Raw genomic sequence first — 19,993 nt, 5'->3', positions numbered from 1 at the left:
ATTCATGGCTCGCATTCTTAGCATATGCATGACCTAATCAGATAATACTCACTTACCACTCTATAAGCCCAATCACACAGAGCAGAATGATTCTTCAAAGCTTAGTTGTATTGCACGATTTAGAACATGAATGAAAGGAAACATTTCCTAAATGCCCGTGTAGCCTTCCTCTTATACATGTGGTCGACAACACACCAATAAAAAGGACAACTAGACACGACTTCATAGACTCCCTAGGATATTTGAACCTAATGTTCTGATACCAAGTTTGTCACGCCTCAAGACTGGGTGAGGGAAATCGGCACTCGGTGCCTTAACTTTGATACCATCACATGACCGAGCTAACCACTCATTTGGAATACATACAAGGAACATATGCAAATGATATTAAATGATGTCTTGATCAACAACTAGCATGAAAAGATACTTTTTGTTTCTTTGTACATATAAACATCATAGGTGCAGATGCTATCTCAGTGGACCTAGAGGGTAGTATGGGGGACATAACTCTAAATATATAAACCTTATTTGGACATAGTCTATGAAGCCTCTAACATATGACATGATCTGTCCCCGACGTACCTTAAACCATCTATGTAATATGAACAAGACAAGATCTCAAATGGAAAAATGAGGCTCACTGACTATAGTAAAAAACCTAAGAAGGATGCATGTCGAGAAACCTGCCAGCTGATTGTATGCACCTGCATTATGAATGCACCCCCCCCCNCCCCCCCCCCCCCCCCCCCCGACAAAATAAAAAGGAACATGAGTACATATGGAATTGTACTCGTATGTAAGGAAGACTGAATAGCAAGATAAGTACTAAAAATCCTATAAGAGAACACATGAAACATATTAGGCTAGAAGCACTTAGGGACTGCAACCATAGTATGAATCTATTGTAACAACTTATAACCATATAAGTTTAAGTACCTCTTCTTGTTCATGTATCAAAACTGCTTGAATTGACATAAATTGAGACACATAATTAAATCCTCCTTTTGGAAATATATCCATTTCATCATGATACTTTATCCTAACGTATTTCTCACATAAACATAGAGGGGAAAATAGTTGTTGAACCAATAAGCCACGTGAAGTTTATAACATACAAGCAGAGGAGCACAAAAAGGGCATTTAATATATGGGCAGGTTAGTTATAAGAAGATGTAACACATGAATAAGTGAGTTGTGACGATATGTAGCATTTGAGCAAGTGATGCATAAGACATGTGGTGGATATAAGTATGTGTATTATAAGACACATATAAGCAAGTGAGTATATGAAGCATGTGGAACATAAGCAAGTGGGCTTTGAAGCATGTGACATATAAACACGTGAGTTGCAAGGTATGTAATATATACAAATGAGCCATCATGGGCACATGACACATAAACAAGCAAGTTATGTCACGTAAGCTATGAGAGCAGGCATATGTGAACCAGTAACTATGGGGACAGGTGACACATGAACAAGTAACTATGAGAACACATGACACACAAACAAGTAACTATGGGGTCATGTAAACACATGAGCATTCGAGGCATTTGGAAACTAGGAACAACCCTTAAAATTACCATTCTCACCACATTAATCAATTACCTTTGGATTTGATTATTAACAATAGGTAATATGATACGTTATTATACTTGGATAAATAAACATTTTACTCTTTTCTTAACTCTTTGTTTGTTTATAATCTTTATAAGGAATGTGATACATATGACCAGTTGATTAGTGGTAGAAGAGGATGACTGAAGTTAGGCATTTTAACCCTTGGGATGCGGTCCTCATTATTACACAAATTGGGATCGGCCCATGCTAGGCTTTCACCCCTGAGCTGCCACCCTTCTATACCAATTGGGATCAGCCCATGCTAGGCTTTCTCCCCTGAGCTACCACCCTTCTATAACAATTGGGATCGACCCATGCTAGGCATTTTCCCCTGGGCTGCCACCCATGATTATACAGATTGTTTCACTTAGATTCTTTAATATTTGAGATTGTTGTTTTGATATTCATAACTCTTTTGAGATTGTTGTTTTGGTGGTCATAATCATTGTTGAGATTTGGAACTATGGACCAGTAGTAGAAGACTTGTGAATATGCACTTGAGGCAGCAACATTAACATCAGTAGCAAATGTAACATTTGTATTATTTAGAGCTTAAATGACATAATGAACATTTAAACATTTCAAATGGAAACATATGTGTATATCAAGTTAAGACATATAACTCCTCAAACAATGAGGTAAGGAATATCTTAATAAGAATATGTAATAGCTAAATACTTAGTAGATGATATGAAATAAAATGGTACGTGAACATGGGAACTAATGATGCACTGGGCAGTTTCAAATCAGGGAGAATTGCATTCCAACTAACAACATATGAATTGTATAATGTGACCAGTAAATATTCTATGAGGTAAAATTATAGACTACGTACAATGGGAGTGGTATCCAATGAAAGTAACATGTGATCATTTGTGTAAATGAAATATATGATCAAATGGACAATTGAAGCTATTAGGCAGTGTATGGACAAAATGTGTATTGAACATATGAACACTCTTTACATGTGTAATCTAGTTTCTTATTTATATAAGAGATATATGTAACAAGGGTTCATTCCTTAACAACGGAAGAGATTTTTAGCCTTACATACCTTTTCTCCCAACCAGTACTATGTATTACCATGATTTAGCCTTTCCAAAACCTTAGTCGGGCAGCAAGCTTGCAAACCCTCTACTCAAGGGTGCCCTTTTTCACACATTGCCTTCTCAGCATGTCTTAATTGGAGAGAAATTTCCACCCCCCTTTTCTTGAATTCCAAAAATAAAACTTGGCTGCAATAACTGTTGATTTCTTCTTTTTTTAAATCTCATTGAAGTAAACCTTCAAATTTCTTGAAGCTAAGAGGAGAGGGTACTGTTTTGGGACTTTTTTGGTATGAAAACCACATGAACAAATTGAGAGAGAGAGAGGAGAGACGGTTTTGGCTGTGGTTGAGAGAAAACATCGAAGAGCAAAGTGAAAAAAATAAAACAAAGATCTAACATTTGACCTTAAAAGGCCTTCAACCGCCCTAGGCTGCTTAACCTTGAAGTATTCCTGAAACATTTGTCCAAAGTGGGTCGCTCCTTCACATGGTCTTCTTATGTAGCTATCCTTGACTTAAATACCTATATAGTATGGACTTCTTTTATGTCCCACTTCTAGAATATTTCTCAAACCACGTAGGTGGATCTTAAGCAAGTAGCACATCTAATCAAGTAAGTGAAGCACATAGGTCAAGCTACTAGCTGAAGCACATAGGTCAATATACTAGGTGAAGCACATCGGTCAAGCTAGTAGGTGAAGCACATAGCTCAAGCTAGTAGGTGAAGCACATAGGTAAAGCACATAGGTCAAGCTAGTAGGTGACTTGGTTCATTCCTTATTTCTGCCCAAATCTAAACACTTTAACCTTAGCTTAATACATTATGTGTATATATTCTTGGACCCCTTATCCTTAGGCTTGATCATGACCTTATTCTCCTAAGTCATAATAGGTTCGTCGATGCGAACTTGTTTGTACAAACGATGGGGGAGATGGGGTGTTACACTCATTGAGTTAAAAAAAAGAGGAAGAGTGATTTATATGGCCCCTCTCAATAGGGATATTTGATACACAAGTTAAAGACATGTCATTTGAGTTGTAACATCTAGCAAATTGAAATAGCTAGGAAGAAGCTAAGAACTGGAAATAGTCATTTTTGAAAATAATGAAAATCTGAAGTTTGTTTAAGGAAAAATGAGTTTCTGGTCAAATTCAAACGGTCATAAATCCTATATCAACATAATTTAGGTATATTTCCAGATACGGTTGGAAATATCTTGGAATGATCTTTCCAACGCTGCCGAGTTTGCGCGATTCCGAGTTCGTATGGGCAAGTTATGCCCTTTGGAAGTTAGGATGTTGGATTAAGGAAAGTCTAATCCGGATTAAGGAAAGTTGTATCATCACTATAGCTCTTAAGTGATGGTTGTCGGTTTGAGAAACTCCCACAGTAGCATTTTGTATTTTGTATTTTCTTATACATCAGTTTATTTGTATTTTTACATACATCGCAGAGTTATATGTATCTTTGCATACACACAGAGTTAACATCATGATTTAAACAAATTTTCTTTATATTGCACTTGTTTTAAAACTACTTTACATTAAAATGAGTTCAGATATGTTGAGTTGAGTTGAGCCAGGTGTGTTTTTTAGTTCTTTTCAGATTCTTTTCAAGCTTAACTTGTGTTTAGCATTCCAACTCGCATACTCATACATTCAATGTACTGATGCCAGTTGGCCTGCATCGTCTTATGACATAGACCCAGGTAACTAGGATCAACATCCAGCGCATTGTTGATCCAGTGAGCATTTCAGAGTCTGTTGGTGAGCCTCTTTGCATTACGGAGTATCCCGTTTATTGCTTTCAATTTTATTAGCTAGTTCTTTAGGATGTCGTGGGCCTGTCCCGACATCCCTCTCATTTGTTAGAGGCTTCATAGATAGACAGTCAGTAGTTCAGTTGTCTTTACATTTTCATTTCATATGTTAAAGACTTGAGTTTGCCTTAATGGCAAGTTGAATGTTCCTTTATAACATTCCAGTTTCTTTATAATAGTATATGTGATGAGTTAAGTCTTCCGCTCAGTAAGTAAGCCAGGCAAGGGTTCACTTGGGACCAAAAATGGTCTTCAAGTGCTAGTCCCGCCCAGTGTGTAGGCTCAGGGCATGACAAACTTGGTATCAGAGCACAGAGTTCAAGAGTCCTAGGGAGTCTATGAAGTTGCGTCTGTAGAGTCCTAGTTATCGGTGTGAAGCGCGCCACATCTATAATTAGGAGGCTGCAACATTTAGGAAAATTTCTCACTTCTTTCACACTCATTTCGTGCGTTAGAGTTTGATCTCTAAAAGGTTTCCTTCTAATTCGTGCTTGCACGTATTTTCAGATAATTATGCCTCTACGAAAAGCTGTCAGAGGTCGCCCTGCTAGGCGTAATATTGAGGAGCAAGAGTTACCAACTGCACCTTAAGTGCAACCTCAAGGAGAAGTCACAAATGGTGAGTTCAGGGAAGCAATAAGGTTGCTCAGTCAAGTTGTGACTAATCAGCTTGGGCAAAAGAGAGGAGCTAGACAAGAAGTGACTGATACTTCTAGGATCTGAGAGTTCTTGAGGATGGATCCTACAAGCTTCACTGGTTTGAGCACTACTGAGGATCTCGAGAACTTTATTGATGAGTTGAAAAAGGTATTTGAGGTTATGCATGTTGTTGATACTGAACGAGTTGAACTGGCTGCATATCAACTGAAGAATGTTGCTAGGACTTGGTTCAGTTGAAAGGGGGTAGAGCTAAGGATGAACCACTTGCGAGCTGGTCCTATTTTGAGGAAGCTTTCTTAGGGCTTTTCTTTCCCTGAGAATTGAAAGAGGCCAGGGTACGTGAGTTCCTCACACTTAAGCAGGATTCTCTAAGTGTTCATGAATATGGGCTGAAGTTCACCCAACTATCCCGTTATGCTCCGGAGATGGTTGCGGACATGAGGAATAGATGAGCTTGTTTGTTGTTAGGTTGTCTCATCTATCGAATAAGGAAGGTAGGGCTGCAATGCTAATAGGTGACATGGATATTTCGCGGTTGATGGTTTATGTGCAGCAGGTTGAGGAAGAGAAGCTGAGTGATAAAGAGAAATTTAGAAATAAGAAAGCTAAGACCAGGAATGAGTCCGGGCAGCAGAAGGGTAACGTTAATCGGTCGTCCTTTCAGCAAAAGAAAAAGGGACCTGCTCCATCATTTGCTAGTGCACCTGCACCCAGAAACAAAGATGAGTATAATGGCAAGAATTCGCAGAACTTCAGAGCTAGACCTACACAGTCTCAGGGTAGTGTGGCACAAGGATGTAACTAGGCTCCTACATGTGCTAGGTGTGGTAGAACCCACCAAGGTAAGTGTCGTGATGGTCAGATAGGTTGTTTCAAGTGTGGACAAGAGGGTCACTTCATGATAGAGTTCCCAAAGAACATGCAAGGTAGTGGAAATCAGGGCAATAGGGCCCAATCTTCATCAGTTGCTCCACCACAAATGGTTGCACCTAGAGGAGCTACTTCCAGTACTGACAGAGGAGCAAATCGTCTTTATGCAATCACTAATCGTCAAGATCAAGAGAACTCTCTAGATGTTATCACTGGTATGATCAAAGTCTTTCCTTTTGATGTTTATGCTTTGCTAGACCCAAGAGCAAGTTTATCTTTTGTAACCCCATATGTTGCAAATAATTTTGATGTTTTTCCTGAAAAACTTTGTGAACCCTTTTGTGTTTCTACACCTGTTGGGGAGTCTCTTCTAGCTGAGCCAATTTATCGTGATTGCCCCATCTCCGTCAATCACAAAGACACCATGGCTGGTTTAATTGAGTTAGACATGGTATATTTTGATTTCATTCTAGGTATGAATTGGCTTCATGCATGTTATGCGTCAATAGATTGTAGAACTCGAGTTGTCAATTTCCAGATTCCTAATGAGCCAGTCATAGAGTGGAGTAGTAGTTCAACAGTGCCTAAGGGTCATTTCATTTCGCACCTTAAGGCGATAAATTTAGTTTCCAAGGGGTGTGCCTATCCCTTAGTCTGTGTTAATGACTCTAGTATTGAGATACCTCCTAATCAGCCAGTTTCAGTAGTAAAAGAGTTTCCAGAAGTCTTTCCAGATGATCTACCCTGAGTCCCTCCTGAGAGATAGCTAGAGTTCGGTATAGATGTTCTCCCAGACACTCATCCTTTATCTATTCCGCCATATAGAATGGAACCAGCAGAGTTAAAGGAGTTGTAGGAGCAGTTGAAAGTAAGCGAATGTGATATTCCAAAGACAGCATTCAGTACCCGTTATGGTCATTATGAGTTTTTGGTCATGTCATTTGGTTTGACCAATGCACTTGTAGCGTTCATGGACCTTATGAATAGAGTTTTCAAAAATTATTTAGATATGTTTGTTATCATCTTCATTGATGACATACTAATTTATTCAAGAAATGAAGAAGATCATGCTAGCTATCTCATAATAGTTATCTTGACTCTAAAATATAGAGAGTTGTATGCCAAATTCTCTAAGTGTGAGTTTTGACTTGAGTCTGTGGCATTCTTAGGCCACATTTTGTTTGGAGAGGGAATTAAAATTTATACTCAGAAGATAGAGGCAGTGCACAATTGGCCTAGACCCACATCTCCAACTAATATTAGGAGTTTCTTAGGGTTGGCTGGCTATTCTAGAAGGTTTGTAGAGGGGTTCTCAACTATTTCGTCTCCTTTGACCAAGTTGACTTAGAAAACAGTTAAATTTCAATGGTCTGAAGGTTTTGAGAAAAGCTTTCAGGAATTGATAAAGAGGTTGACTACTGTCCCAGTTTTGACCTTACCATAAGGTACTCAAGGTTTTGTAGTGTATTGTGATGCATCTAGAGTTGATTTGGGTTGCATATTAATACAGAATGGCAAGGTTATAGCTCATGCATCCAGAGAGTTAAAAGTTAATGAGAAGAATTACCTAACCCATGACTTAAAGTTGGCTGCCGTAGTATTTACCTTGAAAATATGGCGTCATTATCTTTATGGTGTTCATGTGGATGTGTTCACCGATCACAAGAGTCTTCAGTATGCGTTTAGTCAGAAAAAGCTTAATCTGAGACAAAGAAGGTGGTTAGAATTACTCAAGGATTATGACATGGGTATTCTTTATCACCCAGGTAAGGCTAATGTTGTTGTTGATGCCTTGAGCTGCTATCTATGGGAGTACCGCCCAGTTTGAGCAAGATAAGAAAGAGTTAGCAAAGGAGGTGCATAGACTTGCACACTTGGGAGTCAGACTTATGGATTCCACAGATGGAGGAGTAGTGGTGATGAATGGGGCTGAATCATCATTAGTGTCAGAAATAAAAGGCAAGCAAGACCAAGATCATATTCTGCTTGAGTTAAAGGCAAATGTTCATAAGCAGAAAGTGATGGCTTTTGAACAAGGGGGAGATGGTGTTTTGAGGTATCAAGGCAGATTGTGTGACTGATTTTAAGGGTAATTGGGATGATCACCTATCTTTCATTGAGTTTGCTTACAAAAATAGTTACCATACTAGCATCCAAATGTCTATGTGAGGCTCTTTATGGGAGAAGATGTAGATCTCCTATTGGATGATTTAAAGTTGGTGAAACAGGATTGATAGGACCATATTTAGTTCATCAAGCTATGGAGAAGGTCAAAGTCATTCAAGAGAGGTTGAAAATGGCACAGAGTCGTCAGAAATCCTCCATTGATGTTAGGAGAAAGGAGTTAGAGTTTGAAGTAGATGATTGGGTGTATCTCAAAGTCTAACCCATGAAGGGTGTTATGAGGTTTTGTAAGAAGAGGAAACTTAGTCCCGAGTATATTGGACCTTATCGAATATCCAAGAGGATTGACAATGTAGCTTATGAGTTGGAGCTACCACAAGAGTTAGTCGCGATTCATCCGGTGTTTTACATCTCCATATTGAAGAAGTGTATGGATGATCCTTCATTGATCATACCAACCGAAGATATTGTTATCAAGGATAGCTTGTCTTATGAGGAGATTCATGTTTAGATTCTAGATTGCTAAGTTCACAAATTGAGAACAAAAGTGGTTGCATCAGTAAAAGCCCTTTGGAGGAACCAATTTGTTGAAGAAGCTACTTGGGAAGCTGAAGAGAATATGAAGAAGAGATATCCACATCTCTTTGAGTGCGTAGAAAATGCAGACCAAGGTCCTAATTCTCTTCTTCGTACTCTTTAAATTATGAGTGAGCATGTTGTTTGTTTGCATTTTCTTGTTGGGTGTTTGAACTTAATGCTACCACCCTTAGCCTAGTAAGAGTAATCTCATTCAAGGAAGAATGTTCCCAAGGGGGAGATATTGTTACATCTCACAAATTGAAATAGCTAGGAAGAAGCTAAGAACTGGAAATAGTCATTTTTTGGAAATAATGAAAATTTGGAAATTTGTTCAAGTAAGGAAAAGTGTGTTTTTGGTCAACTTCAAACGGCCATAACTCCTAGCTCAATGATTTAGGTGTACTTTCAGATATGGTTGGAAATCTCTTGGAATGATCTTTCCAACGCAGTCGAGTTTGTGCGATTTCGAGTCCGTATGAGTATGTTATGCCCTTTGGAAGTTGGGCTGTTGGATTAAGGAAAGTCTAATCTAGATTTTGGAAGGGTAATTTAGTCTTTTCCTTACCTAATTATTGTAATTCGACTTTAGGAGTTTAATTAGGGTAAATTCATATTTTAGTTAATTTTAGAAAAGTGAATTTCATGCTAGGGCTTGGAGAAAGGAGAAAAGAGGAGAAATGAGAAGAACGTTCAAGATTCGTCGAGATTAACTTGTGGATTTCATCGGGGGTGATCCCTACAAGGTATGTGAGATCACATAGTGTTAGGTTAGTTCACCCACGCGCCAATCATGATTCAATTTCAGTGAAGTTATTAGATTTGAAAGTAAATCCTTGTGTTCTTGATAAATTTTGTTTGAATTCTTGTGGGTTGTGTTGATTGGAGTTTCTTGAGATTGATTCACATTTTTAGTTGTGTTTTGAGTAGAATCTTATGTACTTTGATCCTATAATCGGTTGTTAGTGTTTGGGGAAAGAATCCATGGAGTTTAGAGGGTTTAGAGCTGAAAAACAAAGAAGAAATTTCATCGGACTAAATTTGGTAGTGGTGACGCGTCGCGGAGCCAATCCCCAGAATTGGGAAAATTCGTTTCACATGCGGAGCCGTCACGGAGCGTTCTACCTCAAAAGTCATTTCGCAACTAAATTTTAAATGTCTCTCCGCGTCGCGGACCCACTCTCAAATGTTTATATTTTTGTATTTTCTCATGTTTAGCTATCAAAAATCAGTCCTAAACATCATGAGATCCTTCCAATCACAAATCACAATCCTTGAATCCGAAATTCAATTCAAGGACCAGTTAAGAGTCAAGTCAAGAGTCAATTTATTGGAAGTTCATAATGTTTTCCAAAGGTCTTTTACAAACGTTTTAACTCTGTTTTAAGACTTAAGTTTTGAGTTTAGTAAAGAGTAAAGTTGAAGTTCATTTCTTCAAAAGTATGTGGGGACTATGTATTCCCAAAAGAGTTTAAAATATTTTCACATTTAAATAAGAACGGAAACTGAGATTTTCAGTAAAGAGCCTTTGAGCTAGTTTTTCAGTAAAGAGCCTTTGAGCTAGTTTTTCAATAAAGAGCCCTTGGGCTAGTTTTTAGTTAAAGAGTAAATGCTTTCACAATAAAGCAAGAGGGGAAACTTTGATTTCCAAGATAGCCTTTGAGCTATGTTTTTGAGCAACTATATCAAATCACAGAAAGAAGTGTGCTTTTAAGCATAAAGAGCTAGGATCATATTTTGGGAGTAGTATTGAGAACCGATATGGGGACCAGCTTGAGTTCGGATAACTCACGTCTCCATAAACCATGTAGTCATCTTGGATAGAAAAGGGTCATAAGTTTTAGATGAATCCTTTAATGCTTCTAGCATAGACTAGTGGATCCACTTAGTGAGTTAGGTCCTATACCCCCGGCAATGTATAGGATGGTCCTTGGCAGCATGAGGTAAAGTGATGTATCATCACTATAGCTCTTAAGTGATGGTTGTCGGTTAGAGAAACTCCCACAGTAGTATTTTGTATTTTGTATTTTTATATACATCACGTTATTTGTATTTTTACATACATCTCAGAGTTATATGTATCTTTGCCTACACATAGAGTTGACATCATGTTTTAAACAGTTTTTCTTTATAGGGAGAAGGGTCTAAAATATCCTTATAGTATCAGAATTGGTACAAAAATACCCCTCATTTACCTTTTGGCCTCAAAATACCCTTGGGGTTAACCTTTAGGGACCTATTTTGCCCTTTTGACTAAAAGACTACTTAGTAAATATATTTAATTATTTCATTTATTATGTGGCATGTTGTAATTGGTTAGAAATTTAATTAATTAAAGCCTAATTTGTTTGACCCAAACAACCCTATCCACCCGGATCCACCCGACCCATCTTCAAAATACCCAACCCATCCAAATAAAACACCCATTACCCATTTCTTTAAACAAAACCCTAAACATTTCCCCCAACCTTCATCAGTTGTTGGATCTTCCGCGATGTTCAAGTAAAAGGTGAAGAAATCGATTTGCTACTCCGATAAAGTAAGAACTGAAGACTTACTCTTAATAATTTTGATAAATATTGTGTAATGATTGTTCGATTAAATGTATTCGTAAATAGTTAGGGTTTAGTTCTATTCGAGTTTTGATTGCATTTGGTCTATTGTACTATAGTGTTGTGAAGTTTGTGTAGTGTTGACATTATACATTGTTTTCTTATGTTAGGGCCTTTTATTGCTTTTACGTGCTTTATAGATTGTTTTCTCGAGTGAGGTATGTGTGTGACTGGTATGTGTATGACTTTATTGTTCCCAATTTGTGCACTTTTTTGCTTGTTTTAGTGTTGTATTATATGTGAAGTTGAAATAAATAATGTTAGTGGTCCCTATAACTTTACTACCTTTATCTTCAAATTAAATAATGTTAGTTTTCCTATAACTTGTTTTGTTTATGGCTGACAATTCCTTTTCACTTTTTTTATCTGCCATGTAAAAAATTTGAAGAATGACCGAAAAAGTGGATTTAGTATTTAACTATGGGGGCAAGTGGGTGCTTTCTCCTCAAGTTGTATACATTAAAAAATTGGATGAAACCTGGCATGGTTATGATGTGGATTTGCTGTCATATATTGACATTTGCTAAGAGTTCATTGAGAAATATGGGTTTAGGGCTGTGAAACAACTGTTAGTAACAGGGTCAACTGGTAATATTATTTTCTTGAGGATGATTCACGCATTAGGACTCTACAATCTGCTCTGTCTAGTCAGTTTAGTGTCCTTCAATTATTTGTTGTAGATGAGGGTGAAGCTACTGTTGTTATTCCTAATATTTGTGACTTGAACAAGCCTTACCCTGCTGTGCCAGTAGAGGTAGCAACTGATTGTGAATTATATGAGGAGGATGAGGATCAGAATGAACCTATTCCTAGTGATTACAATAGTGATGAATTGGAAGTCTTTAGAAAGGAATAAAACAGAGAGATCAGTGACAAACTAGATAGATTCTTAGAGTTGGAAAAGGGTATGTGCTTTAAAGATCTTAAAGAAGCTAAAAGAATTGTGAGTTTTTACTCTATTGTTAGAAAGGTTGCACTTAAAGTTGAAAAAAGTGAGTTTACAAGATTGAGATACTTGTGTGATATTGGTAGTCCATTTGAGTGTTTGATCTCTGAAGATAGGAAAAATCAGGGATTCAAAATTAAAACCTTGAACACCAAACACTCATGTGGTGAAAATGCTTTTAAGAATAGAAGAGCCACTCAAGAAGCTTTAGCACACTACTTCAAGAAAAAACTTCAGAATAATCCAAAGTACAGTGTCAATGATATGAGACAAGATTTGGATGATAATTTTAATTTGAACGTTAGTTATCCCAAGATGAAGATGGTTAAAAGGCATTGTGTTAGAGAAATTGGAGGGTAGCTACGTTGATGAATTCAATAAGTTGGAGGGCTATGCAGAATTGCGGGACAGCAACCCTGGTACTGATGTTATCATAAATATATCTAGAGATGCTTTGGAACAAGGAAAAAGAAGATTCTTAAGAATGTATGTGTGCATTCAAGCTTTAAAAAATGGCTGGAAAGGAGGTTTGAGGTCTTTTATAGGGCTAGATGGTTCTTTTTTAAAAGGAAAATGTAAGGGAATCTTGTTGGTTGCAATGGGATAAGATTCGGTGAAACACTTGCTTGGGCAGTGGTGGACAGAGAGACATCTAGAATATGGAAATGGTTTATTGAGTTGCTGAGAAATTCTCTAGACCTAGCAGATGGTGAAGGAGTAACATTCATGTCTGATATGCATAAGGTAGTTGTTTCTGATTTTAATAAGTTTCTGATTTTCAGTTCAAATTCTTATACAAATAATACTTTAACTTGTTATGATTTTTATTGTTACAAGGGCTACTGGATGCTGTTAGTCAGGTGTTTCCTAAAGCACATCATAGATGGTGTGCAAGGAACATAGAAGCTAATTGGAGCAAGGCTTGGAAAGGTGTACATATGAGAAAGTTACTGTGGTGGTCTGCCTGGAGAACCTATGAAGAAGAATTTCATGATCAATTAAAAGTCATGGGTGCTGTGTCTAAACAAGCTGCAAAGGATTTGGTATGGTACCCTGCACAAAACTGGTGCAGGGCTTATTTTGACACAGTCTGCAAAAATCACTCATGTGAGAATAATTTTACCGAGTCATTCAACAAATGGATTCTAGAAGCAAGGGCAAAACCTATAATCAAGATGTTAGAAAATATTAGAATCAAGGTGAGTTGTTACTGTTTATATTATCATCTTTTATATTATCTTAATCTAACTATTAGGTTCTATGTAGGTTAGATTAATGTGGGATAATACTGAAAATTAGAGTTTGGGTTGTTTACAGTTTGGTGATTTTGAGTTTTCGGCTCACAAAGTTGTAATTTTTCTTATTCTTTTCAAATTCTGCTGCTTTTGTTGTGAACTATGGCCTTGTTTTTCTTTATTTGAATCTCTTGGGTATTTACAAAACGAATTTATCAGGAACTGAATTTTACATTTGAGATTAAGGCCTTAAAGAGCAGTGCTCAATTCTCTGTAAATTTATTTTCATTGATAGATATAGTGTTTTAATAGAAATAGCAGAATATAGTTTGATGTGACTGTTATATTGATAGGATATGTTGATCTTACTGTTGTATTGTTATATAGATTATGAATAGGTTGCAAAAACTTGAAGAAGAAGGTAAAAATTGGAAAGGAGATTTTAGTCCATATGCCATGGAGTTGTATAATGATTTCAATATCATTGCACAATGTTGTCAAGTTCAATCTAATGGAGACCAAGGATATGAGGTAGTTGAGGGTGAAGATAGGCATGTGGTGAATCTTAATAGGAAGAAGTGTACATGTAGGACATGGGACTTGACTGGTATACCATGTCCTCATGCCATTAAAGCATATCTTCATGACAAACAAGAACCACTGGATCAGTTGAGTTGGTGGTATTCCAGAGAAGCTTACATATTGGTATACATGCATAAAATACAACCTGTTAGAGGTGAGAAGTTCTGGAAATTGATCCTTCTCATGCTATGGAGCCACTAGAAATACATAAATTGGTAGGCAGGCCAAAACTTAAGAAAAAGAGAGAAAAGGATTAGGCAAGGAAAAGGGAAGGGGTGTGTCAGCTTCAAGAAAAGGACTAAAAATGACATGTGGACATTGTAGTGCAATAGGTCACAACCAAAGAAGATGTCCTATGGTATGTAATTTTCTTTACTTGGTCAATATTTACACTAGTTAATTCAATATCTAACTAATTTTGTCATTTTTATAGCTTCAAAGATCAAAACAACCAGCCCAAGATGTGCCAATGTCAGCACCCCAAGCCAGTCAAGAAGAATCTGGTAGTGTCTTCATGCCTACTCCTGGCTTTATTGCTTCTTCAAGTCAACAGAGTAGCCAACCTGCTGGTCCTTCAAATTCAAAGAAAATTGAAAAGAAACCTACTGGACCTTCAAAGTCAAAGAGAAAAATAGTTGCTGATGAATCTGAGGATGAGCAACATGTTGCACCTTCAAGTGCAGTTGCTGATGAGGATAGAGGTGAGCATGAAAGTGAAGACGAGCAGATAATTCTAAGGCCGAAGGCAATTTCTGAAGCTAGGACTAGGCTTCAAGCTAAAAAGATACAGATTCAACAAACAGGTACTAGGAGGATTGGCTTCAAAGGAGATGACAATGGTGTGAGCATTCCAACTAATCTGCCATACTCAGAAAGAAAATTGGCATGGAAGGAAAAGAAACTATGACTTCAAATCAGTTGACAGTTGAAAAGGAGACCAGAATTGGCAAATTGAAGGCAAAGAAAGGAAAAGAATCTATGAATTCAGATCAGTTGATAGTTGTAAAGGAGAAAAGAATTGGCAAATTGAAGGCAAAGAGGGGTGGGAAGAAGTAGTTGCATTATGAAGTCGGTTTTTTATTTTCCAGTGTTATGTAATGGCATGATGAAACTTAATATTTTGACTTTTTTGATATTACTCTGTCTTGAACAAGTGTTTGTAAGTTTTTGTGGGTTCAAAATATATGACAATGTCATTACTACTTATCTATGTAGTTGTTGTTTTTTGTTTTCCAGTTACATTATGTATGTTGCTTTATCTGGGAAGATGTCTTGATGGTAGGCTTAAGAGATCTTGTGAGTTGTGAATCCCTAGTGATATTTCTTTTGAACTAGAGTGAGTTGATAATTTCTATTGTTGGGAGTGTTTCTTTAATTTTAGTTGCCTACTAAGTTGTACAGACGACAAAATGGCAGAGAGCATATTATACTGTTAACCTGCATTTGTGTAAAATTGAAAAGCAATCCATAATTTAGATGCTGTAAAAATTTGCAGATTGCAGATTGCTGTAAAAATTTGCAGATTGCTGTAAAAATGCATATTCTGTAAATGGTAAAAATGCAGATTGCTAACATTAACAAGATTGCTAACTTTTCCATTACAATCAAGAGATCAACAAGATTGCTAACAACTTTCAACAAGCAAAACACGATGGCATTACATCAGTTGTAACCGGCAGATTGCTAACATTACATCAAAGTACTAACGACTACACCACACTACTAGAATAGAGCTACACCAAACTGCTAACGACTACACACTACTAGAACAGAGCTACACCAAACTACTCACGACTACACATTACAAACGATCCAAGAAAAGAAGTTCAAACATAACTAAAATACACTACATCAACTTGGAAACTACAAAACCAACAATAATATCCCAAAAGATCAGAAGCAAGCTTATCAATTGAAACCCTTTCAATTTCCAGTTCAATTTATTATCATCTAAGTTCTTCAAACTAGAACATTCAATATGATGTTCCAACTCCAAGTTTGAAACTTTATCCTCCAAATTTGAATTTTCAAAAAAAATCATATCATTCAAGTTAGAACCAATGTTTGGTTTATGAATTTCAATGCCACCTATTTCCTTTAGGATCTTCTTCAATCGGTTTCTTTCCTTCCGAATTGAATCTAATTCAATCTTTTGGTTGTGAGTCATCAATGACGCATGACTTGGAAGTTTACTATCGATCCAATCCAATAACCACAAGAGAATGAGCCAAGACGACAACATTTGAAGAATCGACGTCCACCATTCTCACGGGTCATAGCAGTAAAATATTTTGCTATCAATCCACACTTACATGTATGAGACTCAACTTGTTGAGGAGAAGAAACAGAAGGAGATGTCACCATTGAAACAACACAAAATTTAACAAATCTAATGAAGAAGATGATTTACAAAAGAGCTTCAAGGACTAACAGATGAAGTTTGGGGGAAATGTTTAGGGTTTTGTTTAATGAAATGGGTAATGGGTGTTTTATTTGGATGAGTTGGGTATTTTGAAGATGGGTCGGGTGGATCCGGGTGGATAAGGTGGTTTGGGTCAAACAAATTAGGCTTTAATTAATTAAATTTCCAACCAATTACAACATGACACGTAATAAATGAAATAATTAAATAAATTTACTAAGTAGTCTGTTAGTCAAAAGGTAAAAATAGGTCCCTAAAGGTTAACCCCTAGGGTATTTTGAGGCCAAAAGGTAAACAAGGGGTATTTTTGTCTCAATTTTGATACTATAAGGGTATTTTAGACCCTTCTCCCTTCTTTATATTGCACTTGTTTTTAAACTGCTTTATATTGAAATGAGTTCAACTATGTTGTGTTGAGTTGAGCCATGTAAGTTCTTCAGTTCCTTTCAGATTCTTTTCAAGCTTAAGTTGTGTTTAGCATTCCAACTCGCATACTCGTACATTCAATGTACTGATGCCAGTTGGCCTGCATAGTCTTATGATGCAGACGCAGGTAACTAGGATCAGCATCTAGTGCATCGTTGATCCAGTGAGCAGTTTAGAGTCTGTTAGCGAGCCTCTTGCATTCCGGAGGATCCTTTTTATTGATTTCAATTTTATTAGCTAGTTCTTTAGGATGTCGTGGGCCTGTCCCGACATCCCTCTCAGTTGTTTAGAGGCTTCACAGATAGAGAATCAGACAGTTAGTAGTTTAGTTGTCTTTAAATTTTCATTTCATATGTTAAAGACTTGAGTTTTCCTTAATGGCCAGCCCCACCCAGGGTGTACGCTGCGGGCGTGACATGAGTTGTTTTAGAAATACATTTAAATGGCTTGAAAATGAAACAAAAAAATGACTTGCTTTCCAAATTCATTATTCTTTAGGCTATATGTAGATGATTTAGGGTGAAATTTATTAATGCACTTGCCAAATACTCCTTCTGGTTTAGATTACGTGAATTGTTGAAGTTTTTTACATAATTCAAAATAAGTGGATTTTTTAAAATTCAAGAAAATGGTTGAGACTTTTTTTCCCATATGTATCCTTCTTTTAATGGGGTTCTTAACTCCTTTACATTATCTAGTATAATAGTTTAGTAATAATCAAAAGGGTAATAGTGTAAAAGTTGTTTATTTTTTTAAAAAATTATGTCCTTCAATATTTTTTTAAGGGACATGTCAACCCCAACAATTCACTTAATATGGACTAAATTGACAAAAAAAAAATTAATACTAAATTACTTATTTTCCGAAACAAAAATAGTGTTTTCATCCCTTGAACCAAAAACACTTTTAGTTAAGAAATATTTCTATGTGTTATTTCTGGTAGGTGGAGAATGGTACATTCATATTTAATTTGGTAATAATTCAAAACAACCAAAAAATTATTGTTCTTTTAAAAATAAAAATTCTAGGATTAAATATAATAAGCCATGTTAAAAGGCATATGACATTGTTAATCGAAAGGAAATCCATTATATTACTTGTCAATTACATACATAATAAAATAAAATTTGTTAGTTGAATCAGAATTTCTAATACACACAACAAAAAAAATCTTAAAAATGCATAATTTAGTTAACATTAATATTTTGAATTGATATGGTTATAGTTTACATTTTAGCTACATATTTGCATATCAATTACAATAGTCCAAAGAAACCAAATACAATGATGCAAGTATCAAGTATGGCGTGACAATCTTTCAATAGTCATTTTAAATAGCATCCAAAAATTTAATTGGAAAAATAATTATTATATCATTGACTAATATATTCATTACTCTAACTAATTACCTAAAAGCAAGATTATGTGAATTTTGAATTGGGAAATCCTCTTCATTAATCAGAAGTTCAATATGATTTTTTATATCAATATTTTAAAGGCCAAACTTTTTATTATTATTGTAAATTAGGACATACAATATATAAGTAACAATGATTAATAATTTAAAATATTTAAAAGTCATATGAGTAAATCACAGTTAAATCCTTTTTTATTTCACTCTCACCACCGAATTCAATGTTATATAAATTGGGATGAAGAAAATTAAAAGTAGTTCTCAAATATGCAATTTTTATTTGTAAAATTTGAAGAACTTACAACCGACCTTATATTCAAAAAAAAATATTTTGACTCTCATACTCCAAATGCATTCACATAAGACGAGACAGAATGAGCAGTTATGCACCTATGGTCACATTATTCATTCTTAAAACCTCACTTTTCATGAGAAGTCTAAGATACATTGAAAAAATAAAGTATAGTGTATAAAATTTGAATTTAGAACATTAAGATAAATTTTGAATTTGCTACTGAACCAACATCTAGTTTAGTGTTCAGAGAATATTAAATCTATATGCACACACTAAAAAAACTTGTTATATATATATAATCTTTTTTTTTGCTGAAAGGATTAGAATAAACACCCTCTCCTAAATCCACCCCCGACTACTCCTATTTTAATCTGCATGTTTTTCTTTTAAAAAAACTAAATTTAATTTTCTTTTAAAAAAAAAGAATATGAGTTTCTTTCTTTAGATGAAACTGAAAGAAAAAATGTAACAACCCGGAAAACTAGTGAGACCAAGCTAGAGTCTAATGGAAACGAATAGGTTAAACTAGATCCTCACATGTGAGTTTGAAGTTGGAAACTTGATTAAATGTTTTTAAATGGTTTCCCGAGTGAGGGTTGAGGAAGTTAAGGGTTAAATGTGAAGATACGACTATAACGCCCGGAAACTAGTGTAGTGTAGAGTCTTGTAGTGGAGTTTTGGTGTGTCGTACGAGGGTTAAAATCAAGATAAATGGCTCCCGTACTTAGAACGACATGTTTAGGGAAAACGTCCAAGTACGACTCCCCAAGGACCACCCAAGGGGTCCTTGAGGAGGACCCCAACACTGCCCAAAAAGCTGTCAAAAGAGCTTGATCCACGACCCCTATCGACGCCCCCTAGATCAACCTATGCCCCGTAGGTCATGGGCGTTGATGTTTGCGTAATCAAGACACAAATCCCGATGCAAGTGTCAACAATCGTACAATAGTTTAGTAACACAACCAAGGGTTGGGGTCGAGTCCCAAGGGAGTGGGCTTGAAAATTAGTGGTTAAGTGCGAAAGTGCTACAACTAACCATAGCTAAAGACTTTGGCGAATGAAAACATAACAAATTTAGAAGGGTGACGCAAGCGTCAAGTATCAAATGGGGGTTTTGTCACATGTAAGTAAAAACACAAAATTTAACAAAGAGTTCTAATAGATGAAATGGGGATTCATGGGATGTGAATGGAATACATGATAGACTAAATCATTGGGTACATGTTTTTGATAGAGAACTTGTAGAGTAATTATGACTAGGCTAGACTTTAAGGGGGATAAGCTCTCTCTCGAGCAACTTACCCCGTTGCAAGCGGGTTCCTCTCGGACACCCACTTGCCGCATA

General features: G+C 36.3%; 2 protein-coding genes and 1 pseudogene across 2 annotated transcripts in view; 2 read left to right on the top strand and 1 right to left on the bottom strand.

Moving 5' to 3' along the window:
- LOC125867126 (probable protein S-acyltransferase 19) overlaps nt 1–19,993 on the bottom strand; it is a 1,047,372-nt gene that overhangs the window by 304,645 nt on the left and 722,734 nt on the right. The window lies entirely within an intron of this gene.
- Nucleotides 11,718–12,853, top strand: LOC125868612 (uncharacterized; annotated as a pseudogene).
- LOC125868611 (uncharacterized) lies at nt 13,225–14,998 on the top strand. The gene is made up of 2 exons (XM_049549232.1): nt 13,225–13,473; nt 14,525–14,998. Exons 1-2 carry the CDS (start codon nt 13,282–13,284, stop codon nt 14,996–14,998), a joined length of 666 nt encoding a protein of 221 aa, XP_049405189.1. The 5' UTR covers nt 13,225–13,281.

Source organism: Solanum stenotomum, chromosome 6 (assembly GCF_019186545.1).
Source record: "Solanum stenotomum isolate F172 chromosome 6, ASM1918654v1, whole genome shotgun sequence".
Classification (NCBI taxonomy): domain Eukaryota; kingdom Viridiplantae; phylum Streptophyta; class Magnoliopsida; order Solanales; family Solanaceae; genus Solanum; species Solanum stenotomum.
This window is presented reverse-complemented; position numbering and strand designations above follow the sequence as displayed.

Bases quoted from the DNA above. Each gene is read 5' to 3' on its own strand.
- LOC125868611 (XM_049549232.1), top strand. From the start codon at position 13,282: ATGGGTGCTGTGTCTAAACAAGCTGCAAAGGATTTGGTATGGTACCCT. The intron at 13,474-14,524 runs GTGAGTTGTTAC...TCATTTTTATAG, and splicing joins TAGAAAATATTAGAATCAAG to CTTCAAAGATCAAAACAACC.